The sequence below is a fragment of the Myotis lucifugus genome, unplaced genomic scaffold (assembly GCF_000147115.1).
Source record: "Myotis lucifugus unplaced genomic scaffold, Myoluc2.0 scaffold_28, whole genome shotgun sequence".
Taxonomy (NCBI): domain Eukaryota; kingdom Metazoa; phylum Chordata; class Mammalia; order Chiroptera; family Vespertilionidae; genus Myotis; species Myotis lucifugus.
Genome location: NW_005871076.1, coordinates 4,239,284 through 4,249,376, shown reverse-complemented (window position 1 = coordinate 4,249,376; position 10,093 = coordinate 4,239,284). Strand labels below are relative to the sequence as shown.

The following is a 10,093-nucleotide window of genomic DNA, read 5'->3' as shown; positions in this document are numbered from 1 at the left end:
TTCACCTGCACTGGAAGGAAGGCTTGCAGTAGAACTCATGAGAGGAGGAAGCCAGAGGCAACCTCAGTCCTGATTACTCCTTCATCCCTAGCAGTCTCTGAGCTAGAGGGAAGCAGGGAAGGAATAAGGAGGCCAGAAGGGCTGGGACTGGCATCTAGGGCCCACTGCCCTATCCTTGTCTCATCCAATCCCAAATAGGTACCATTGTCAGGCCTTAGGAGGGAGAAGAAAGGAGATAGTTGGTTTGAGAACCAGATGTGGTCTCCAAACAGTCCCCTAGCATTGGTAAAACCAGTGAAGACGACAGGTCCAGAGCTGGGGGACCCACACCTTTTTCCTCCCACCCAATTAAGAGGTAAAAAGGGATTCCTTGGGGGCACAGCAAGCCCAGCTGCTCTTAAATCTCCACATCGCTTTCCTTGTCGTTGTCATGGTCTCCATCATAGAACTCATTGGGTGCCTCTGGCCTGCAAAGCAAGGGGAGAGAGGTGAGGGCTCTACTCTTCAAGCTCCAATATTTTCCCACATAGGCACCCTCTCTGGAGCCACTTCTTAAGCCCCTTTGTCAAGGAAGCACTCCTCCCCTTCTATTAGTAGAGACTGATCACTAGTCATTCCTCCAGTCATGTAGTCAGTAAGCATTTATTGAGATTACTCTGTGCTAGCACTGTCATGAGCCTTAGCATTACATTAGTAGAGAATAAGCCAGACAACATTTCTGACAATCCCTAAAAACTTACCTAATAAATGAGACTCACAATAACCAACAAAGTAAATAAGTAAATATGATAATTTCAGATAATGGAGTGTACCATGAATAAAATGAAATAAAGGGAGATGTGACAGAGAGTGATGAAGGAAATGGATAAAATTTTCAGAATTAGGGAAGGCTGTTCTAAGAAAGTAAGACCTGAAGTTTGAGAAGGAACTGGCTAAAGATCTCAGGAAGACCATTCTGAGCTGCAAAAAATACCCACCAAGTACCAAAGTTATAAAGGTGAAAGGAGACTGATGTATTCCAGTAAGAGCAAGGAAAACAGGATGTCTGGGAACAGTGAGCATGAAGGAGAGCTGGTAAAAGATGAGACCAGGGATGTAGGTAAGGGCCAGCATGCAGGGCCTTTTAAAGACATGGTCAGAAATTTGGATTTCCTTCTAAGTACAATGGAAAGGAGAGTTTTTGCCCAGCCAGCTGGCTCAGTGGTTGAGCACTGACCTATGAACCAGGAGGTCACGGTTCAATTCCCGATAAGGGCAAATACCCAGGTTGCAGGCCAATCCCCAGTGTGGCGTGTGCAGGAGGCAGCCAATCAATGATTCTCTCTCATCATTGATGTTTCTATCTCTCTCTCCCTCTCCCTGCCTCTCTGAAATCAATAAAGAAATATAATTTTTAAAAAATTTAAAAAAAAGAAGGGAGAAAGTCATCAAAGAGAAGCTGGGGAACTAAGTCAGGAAAAGCCCTGCCTGGTAAGCAATGTCTCAGTTACTTTTAAGCACACAAGGGTTCAACGTGTGGAGTCAGAGATTCTGGTTTGAATGTCATACCTGATATTAAACTAGCTGGGGAACCTTCAGAAAGTTATTTAACCTCTCTGAGCCTTAGAATCTTCTGGATTGTCTGATGGCAACGGAATGATGATATGTATGTATTGCTATAAAGCACTTAGTATTGAGTCTGATGCTTAGCAAACCCACAAAAAGTGATAACTCTTATTACCACTATTCTGCAAATAATACACAAACTGGAGACATCAAAGAACAGGAACTCAGTGGGCAGTCTGACAGGGAGGTAGGATTTAGGACAGGAAGAAGCCTGAGGCTTCTGCTGGCTGTTGAGAGGGGGGGATACAATGTAGAAACTAGGCCCAGATATCAGACTAGAATTATAGATGAAAAGGTCACACTTTGACTTTCATTTTCTTAAAAAACTGAAAAAAACCTGTGTTTACGTTCCTCCTTTTGGCAATTTCCAGAATTTAAGCCTCAATGACCTGGAAAAGTTTTAAAGGAGATGATGGGTCAAAAAGGAATTCCTGAGGCCCGAGCTTCAGATACTTCCTCAACCAGGAGTAGGAATAAGGGAGTATTCACGGAGGAGGAAGGCTGGAGTAGTCCCAAGGGTCCGAGCAGTGAAGCCCAGCTCCAGAGGATGCATCTGGAAGCGTGAACTCTAAGAGAAGCAGATTCTGGAAGCGAAGCCCATCAGACTGCAGCAGAGCCAGTTCAAACCTCTGACACTACATGGGAGCAGGACCAGATGTCCTGCAGTGTCCAGCTGTAGTTATCCTTCAGTCACGTAAGGAAATCTGTTCTCCATTAAGTGCATCTGTTTCTGCACTTCTGGATTCTATTGTCTTTCCCCTTCATTTTTCAGAAAAGCCTACTTTGAGATTAAAAATAAATTCTATGCTAGTCTTTTTTCCCCTAATTCATTGCATCTGTAAATATTTTAGTATCTATCTCAGAACGATAAAGGCTTTTTTAAAAACCACAATACAATTATACCTAAAAGAATTAACAGAGGAAAGAAATCAAAGGGTCTTAGAGAGCAGTATACCGGCAGTGACCTGTCCAGCTCAAAACCCGGAAGTAAGATGCTGGCAAGAATATAAACTGTTACAGACTTTTTGGAAGGCAATTTGGCAGCAAATATTTAAAAATTTAGCACACATAGCTTTTGACCCAGCAGCAACAATTCTAGGAATCTAATCTACTCAAACAAGCAAGCTAAGATGTACATGAAAGAGGGTCCATAGCCACATTCTTTGTAATAATGAAAAAAATGGGAAATATATAAATGTCCATCAATGGTATTTGGTTAAGTGATGCTACATCCACACAATGGAATATTATAGAGCTGATAAAATAATGAAGCAGACCTATATATACTGACATGGGAAGACACACATTGCTTTGTAAAAAAACAGAAAGAACCAGTTGTAAGAGTTGTAAGTTGTAGAGCAACCCATAAAGAATGACCCAACTTGTATTAAAAAAAAAAAACACAAAGAAAACTGCGCAACTCTGAGAATGAGTGTATATGTGTATTTTTGTTTATCTGTGCATGTTGAACAGTATACTTAATCTATAGAGAAAAACCTATCTGAAAAGATACAAATCAAACGAAAAGTGATTACTTCGTGGACTGGGTCTTGGATTGTGTAAATGCAAACTTAACATATTTTGGTGCTGTTTAAAATTTTTACAGTAAATATATGTTGCTTATGTCATTAAAAACAGAAAAAAAAAAGAGTGTGAAATAGCAGCAGACTGAAAAGTAGGCATACTACAGAAGTAAGCCAGGGAAAATTAAGCTGTCTCAGTTTACTTTTCCCCTCTTCACCTCCCTGACAATCCTGCTAGAATCCCCCCTCTCTTGTCCCTGCCCCAGACCTGCTGTAGTTCTCCTCAGGACCCCTCTCCTCTGCATCAGCCTCATCAGTCCTGTCATAGGTCAGGAGGTCTGCGGGCACATCGTGAATCTGGACACTAGGTGCATGGTTCAGCATCTTCAGGTTTTCAAAGATCGTCTGCCGGATCTGGTCCAGATACTGGTTGGAGTTAAGGAATAGAGAGTGAGCAGCTCGCAGTGATTCAGGGCATCCACCCTTCTAGCTGCCTTTCACCCCTATCATCCTAGTTTTAATCCCATGTTTAATCCTACTTTGAGTACCCCAACTGATAAGTGTCCCTATCCCCACCCCCAATTGCCTCTACTTTAACCTGTTTAGAATCCTCCTCTAGCTGCTATCAGTGAGAGTGATGGCTGATAACTTTCTTCTCTGGTTTCTCTGATTTCCCACATCCTGGACCATTCCTGGGCTCCCCACCCTTGTGCTCAGCTTCTCCAAACTACTGACCTGGCGAGAGTTCTGATTCTCGATGCGGGTGCTGACATCTGGATGGAGCGTGAAGTCTGGGGCAAAGTACTCAAAGTATTCTTTGGAGGGAAAAGATTTGACGGAGAGAGTATGGCTCAGACAGACAATCAGGTCCCAAGACTTCCCAATCTCTTTCCTTCCCATCCAAAATCCCTACATTATAGTTGCCTAATCTTTTCACTGTTCTGAGCTCAGGGGGTTAGTCTGTAGAGCTCTGAGAATGTCAGTTTCCTCTCTGCCTTCAAGCCAGGCCATTGTGAGAACAGCCTTCCTGGTGTCAGGGTAACATGGGGTGGTCCTTACCACTATAGGGAAGCTCCTCACTAATGGCCTCTTCTACCAGCAGCGATGTCTCATACGTCCTGAAACCAACCAGCAGAAGGGGGCAGGCTGAGCAAGTGGCCTGAAGGGCCCACCTTGCCAGCCCTCAGGGAGCCCCTAGCTCACACTGGACAAAGGGGAGAAGGAAAATCAGGGAGTGTGCTTACCAGCACCGAGCAACATTTCGGACAGTATAACCACCACCACCTAGCACCAGGAGAGGAATATTGAAGCTCTTGACATATTCGACGCATTCCCTATTAAAAGAAACCAAAGGAATTAGGTAAAGGTAGTTATGAAAACCCAAAGTACACACCTCTTGGTGTTGTCTGGAAAGGGGCACAAGGAGACTAGATAGGTTCTATATTTTCATCTAGGCAGTGAAATTCATTGAGTTATATCCTTGAGATATGTGTACTTTATTATATTTCTGTTGTGTCTCAATAAAAATTTTAAAATAAAGTGCACTCCTGTTCTACACACCCATCCTGGCACCATACCTGTTAATCAACTATTCTCATCCATGGCCTAGCAAGGGCTAGCACTTCTAAAGCCAAAATATAACTCAAATCACCCACTTCTCTCCATCGCTACCTCCTCCACCTCAGCCCGGCACCACATTTCCGGCCTAGACAACACCAATAACTCCCTAACTGGTCTCCCCACTTCCACTCCTGTCTCCCCGACCCAAACCTTTCCCAAGCAGTAGTCACTTTAAAACATGAATTGGATCATGGCACTTCCCTGCTTCATATCTTTCCATGATTTCCCATTATATTTGAAATATAATCTAGACTCCTGACCAGGTCCAAAGGCTCTATTCAGCCTCGCCACTGCTGACCTCTCAGACCGCGCCTCACACCGCCGCCCGCTTACTCCGTGTTCTTGCCTCACTAGTTTTACTTCACATCCTCTCCACACCAGCTCTTCCCCGCCTCAGAGCCTCGGAGTGGGCCCTGCCCACCGCTTGGGACAGCCTTCTCTCTGCTCTTCTATGGCTCACTCCTTGTAGCCTTCAGGTTCTCAATCCAAATGTCAACTCCTCAGAAAATCCTTTCCAAGTCGCACTATCTAAAAGTAGGTTCCCCACTGCTATCCTGTATTTCAGCTTCCCATCTTTTCCCTTCACAGGATTTATAACAATCTACTTGGTTTGCTTCTCATGTTTTGTCTGTTTCCTACACTAAACTGTAAAGTTCATGGGAGTTTCCCCATTGCGTCCCCATCTCCTGTACAATGCCTGGAACATAACAGGAGCTTAATAAAAACCTATTGTGAATAAATGACCAGCTGGGGAACCCTGTTTGAGGTGACCTTTCTGGTTCAAGTACAATTTGGCACTATTTTTGACTTTCAAGAAGAGGTAAGACTCATTTTTCTATGACCCCCTCTCTTGTATTGAGGTCCAAACCACTTGAAAAAGTGTGGGAGTCACAGGAGGGTCAGTCTCACCCATGTCCTCGAATGCTGAGGTTGAAGCAGCCCAGTCGATCACAGCCCAGGGAGTCAGCTCCACACTGCATAAAGCAAAAGCCCAGGCAGCTGCAGTAAGATACCTGATCAGAATGTCCCAGGTGTGCTTCCCGTCTTCCCTTCCCTTCCCCACCGACTCTTTCCTGCTTTCTTCTCCCAAACCTAGGAAGAGCCCTCCTCATCAGGCACTGGCAGTATTACCTGAAGAACGATGCATGTGGGTTGGTAGAAGTCCACCACCTGGTTGATAACCGGCTGGAAAAGGTGCTTGTAACCTGGGAGAGGGCCAAAGATGGGTACCTGGCACCCCAAGGGGATGGGGAGACAGGGAACAAAAGGAAAAAGGGGGTTGAGAGAGCATATAGCCGGGGAAAGAGGCAACCCAAGGAAACAAACCATTGGTTCTGAACTTCTGGAGGGGTCCCAGACCCCTTGGAGTGATGGATGAAAGCTAATGACCCTTTTCCCAGAAAAATGCACATACATACACATAATGTGTTGCATACAGTTTCCGGGAGGGGGGGGGGGGTAAGGGGGGGACGGCTCATGGTCCTTCTGAAGGCCATTCATCCTGAAGGACACCTGGCCCAACAGCAGGCAGTACCAAGCAGAAGAGGTTAATTCAAGGAGAGAAAGAAGGGGCCCAGTGAGCAGGAAGAAGACTTCAGTACTTACTCTGGTCATCAATGCCATCCCGCAGGGGTACATTGAGACAGTAGTAGCGGCCACTCTCTGCTCCAACTTCATACATGTCACCTACAGGGAAGTGGGAGGTGGGGGCTGGCAGCCACACATGGGAAGCATCCACAACACAACTGCTTCAACCCAACCAACACTGAGGGCCTCTCATTCCATCTACATACCTGCACCACACACTCCCTAGAGCTACTAAGTCTCCTGCAACTTGCATTCATTCAACAAATACTTTTTGAGGGCCTACTAGGGGTCAAGCTATGTACTAGGCATGGGGGGGGGATACAGCAATAAAGAGAACTAATGAAGGAAATACCACTAAGCTTATGTTTTTGTGAGTAAACATAATGAGGGAGACAGTAAACAAAACAAACCATCACAATAAATACAAACAGCAGTGAGTGCTCTCTGAGAAACAAGCAGAGTGATGTGAGAGTAGTGGGCAAGGAGGTGAATACGTTAACTGGGTGGTTAGGAGAGGCTTCTCCGAGGAGGGGCAGCTGAGCTGAGACCTGAAGGCTGAGAAGGAGGCAGTCATGGTAAAGAGAAAGGGATGGACATTTCTATTCCCGTACCTGTGCCGGGGAAGAAGTAGTTTCCATATTTGTGGAAGGACACTGTCATGACCCGGTCAGTGAGGTAGAAGGCTTCCTGGACCCCGTCACCATGATGGATGTCAATATCAATGTAGAGCACCCGAGGGTGGTACCTGGGGTGAGGGCAAAGTCAGGGTCTGAGGCAGAGGTGGACCCCAGAAAGAAAACCCCCCAGCCACTCCTCCCAAACACAAGGTCTGGGATTATCAAGAGTCTGCTTCAGCCCAATTTCACCAAAGTCACCTGAAACCTAACACCACCAGTTCCCTATGGGCAACCCTGGGGCTCCAGCCTGGATGCAGGGACAGGAGAGGGATGTGCAGAGAAGGTTGAAATGTAAGCAGGCAACAGGGAATCTGCAGCAGAGCACAGGAAGAGGCAGCCTGAGCAAAGCATGAAGAATTTGGGAGAAGCGAGTATGGGGATGGAGATCTGGGTCAGGGCCAGGGCAGTCTGAGATCTCGTCAGCTAAGAGTCTCATTAAGTCCCTCCATCGCCTCCCAGGTTACTCACTTGAGCAGCTCCAGGATGCCAATCACAATGTCATTGACATAGCAGAAGCCAGAAGCCTATGGCAAGACAGTGGTCTTGTAAAGAAAGGAACAATTCCTCCACCCAGCTGCCCCCTACTGTCATCCTCAACACCAACCCTAGAGTAGCTATAGTCTCCCCCATCACCTCCTCACTCACCTCAAACTTCTTGGCATGGTGCAGACCTCCAGCCCAGTTAATGGCAATATCACAGATCTAAAAAACAAACACCCAACTCACAGTCCTCCTGCCCACCCCCAAAGATGGGAGCTCACGGTCAGGGTCAAGCCCTTGAGTCCAGGCAGCCACAGAAAGGGGGAACGGGACTCAGGGCTGTGGTCACCTTGTTGTTCAGCTGGGTTGCTCCTTGCAGAGATGCGCCTGTGTAACGGGAACAGAACTCAAAGAGCCCGGGAAACACTGGGCTGCAGGGAAGAGGAGCAAGTTGAAGCCCTTTTACCTCTGTCCGGCCCTCCCTACACCTCCCCCCCACCCAAACCCCTCCAACCTCCAGTCTTTAATAAGCTGCTCTCCCCCTCCTACACGATCAAGTTATCTGCAAATGTATTCAACAAATATTTTGGACCAAACCATGTCCCAAGCCCTGATGGGAAGTAAAAAAGGATTTAACCCTGTCAGGAAGTTTGTACCCTAGCTAGAGAGAGAAGCAGGCAGCTTCTAGGTACTTGAGTGTACACACAAAGAGGAAACAAGTTGAAAGGGAACGTTGAGCTCTATTTTTCTTTTTCTTTTAAATATATTTTATTGATTTTTTACAGAGAGGAAGGGAGAGAGATAGAGAGTTAGAAACATCGGTTTCGGCGAGCTCTATTTTTCTTAAAAGATTCTTCGGTGTATACCACTTTAACATAATGCTCAATAATGTTCTGTATAGCTACACATTTTAAAGAAAGTTATCTTCCTATAGTATGCACAAAATAGTAATGATGAAATAACCCACAGAAAGCCTTTAACACAGTGTGGGAACCCAGTAAGCCTTTAATAAATGTCATCTATCATTATTAGCATCTTCATTTTTTATTAAAAAAAAGAGAGGCTTGAAGCCAGACACCAATGGCTACATACTATATAGCTCCATTTAAATGACACTCTGAAAAAGGCAAAATATAGGAACAGACCTCAGGATCAGTAGTTGCCTAGAGCTAATGTGGAGAGAGGGATTAACTTCAAAAGGGCATGAGGAACCTTGGAGGGATAAATAACCTTGCTGTCAAAACTCTCAGAAGTGTATACCTAAAAAGGGTGAATTCTACGGCATGCAAATTATACCTTCATAAACTTGACCTTCAGCAAAGGAAATGCTTTAAACAATCCCTCGCTTTAGGTCTCCAAGGAAATAGTGGAGCCGACACATTAGACTATGTAAAAAAGAAAATTGTAGGGAGTGTTTGTTTTTTTTAATATATTTTTTTATTGATTTCAGAGAGGAAGGAAGAGGGAAAGAGAGATAGAAACATCAATAATGAGAAAGAATCATTAATCGGCTGCCTCCTGCACACCCCCTACTGGGGATGGAGCCTGCAAACTGACCATGTGCCCTTGACTACAATTGACCCTTGTTCGCAGGCCAACACTCTATCCATTGAGCCAAACCGGCTAGGGCGGGAATGTTTTTTAAAAATATATTTTTATTGATTTCAGAGAGGATTGGAGATAGAAACATCAATGATGAGAGAGCCTCCTGCACGCTCCCTATTGGGGATCGAGCCTGCAACCCGGGCATGTGCCCTGACCAGGAATCGAACCGTGACCTCCTGGCTCATAGGTTGATACCCAACCACTGAGTTACACTGGCTGGGGTGTAGGGAGTTTTATAGTTTCTCAAAGAGTTTGAGAAGAATTTGTGATTGACACCTAAACAAGTAAGCAAATGAATAAACAATGAAATTATCAGCTCCAGGAAAAACAAGAACTTGTACAAGAAAAAGATTAAATCATAGTATACTATTTGGCTCAATGGTAAAATGAATTTTTCAAAATTAAAAAAATATAAACATAGAATACTTATTTAATAAAAAATTGTTATATAACTATATTCTGAAGCTGGGAGGGAAGGGGAAGCCAGGTGATGGTATAAGGAGACTAAATGCTCATCTTCAATTATAAGAGTTTAATAGACCACTACTAAATGAAGAAATAGCAATATGAGCATCTCATAAGAAACAGTATAGAATGGTAGCATGGTTAACAGCCTAGATCAGTGATGGCGAACCTTTTGAGCTCGGCGTGTCAGCATTTTGAAAAACCCTAACTTAACTCTGGTGCTGTGTCACATATAGAAATTTTTTGATATTTGCAACCATAGTAAAACAAAGACTTATATTTTTTATATTTATTTTATATATTTAAATGCCATTTAACAAAGAAAAATCAACCAAAAAAAATGAGTTCGCGTGTCACCTCTGACACGCGTGTCATAGGTTCGCCATCACTGGCCTAGATTCTGAGGCAGCTACCTAGGTTCAAACCTTGACTCTTTGACACCTAATGATTGTGAGTCTGGGCAAGATAAAGCTTTCTGTGCCTAAGTGTTCTCATCTGTAAAAAGGAGACAGTCATAGACCCTGCTTCATA

General features: G+C 44.6%; 1 protein-coding gene across 2 annotated transcripts in view; it reads right to left on the bottom strand.

Annotated features, from left to right (window-relative positions):
* Positions 1-6: 6 nt before the first annotated feature.
* The window catches only part of HDAC3 (histone deacetylase 3), a 14,367-nt gene continuing 4,280 nt past the window's right edge, over positions 7-10,093 (bottom strand). Inside the window, exons 4-15 of one of the 2 annotated variants that reach the window (XM_006086436.3) lie at positions 7,842-7,923; positions 7,658-7,714; positions 7,481-7,536; positions 6,947-7,080; positions 6,354-6,434; positions 5,880-5,953; positions 5,658-5,722; positions 4,373-4,462; positions 4,188-4,246; positions 3,864-3,943; positions 3,397-3,554; positions 7-467 (exon numbers count right to left, since the gene is read on the bottom strand). In XM_006086436.3, the coding sequence (XP_006086498.1) occupies positions 398-467; positions 3,397-3,554; positions 3,864-3,943; positions 4,188-4,246; positions 4,373-4,462; positions 5,658-5,722; positions 5,880-5,953; positions 6,354-6,434; positions 6,947-7,080; positions 7,481-7,536; positions 7,658-7,714; positions 7,842-7,923 (1,006 nt within the window). In that variant the 3' untranslated portion in view covers positions 7-397. Of the gene's footprint in view, positions 468-3,396; positions 3,555-3,863; positions 3,944-4,187; positions 4,247-4,372; positions 4,463-5,657; positions 5,723-5,879; positions 5,954-6,353; positions 6,435-6,946; positions 7,081-7,210; positions 7,313-7,480; positions 7,537-7,657; positions 7,715-7,841; positions 7,924-10,093 lie in introns of those variants that run through there. The other variant, XM_023752030.1, reaches the window with a different exon arrangement.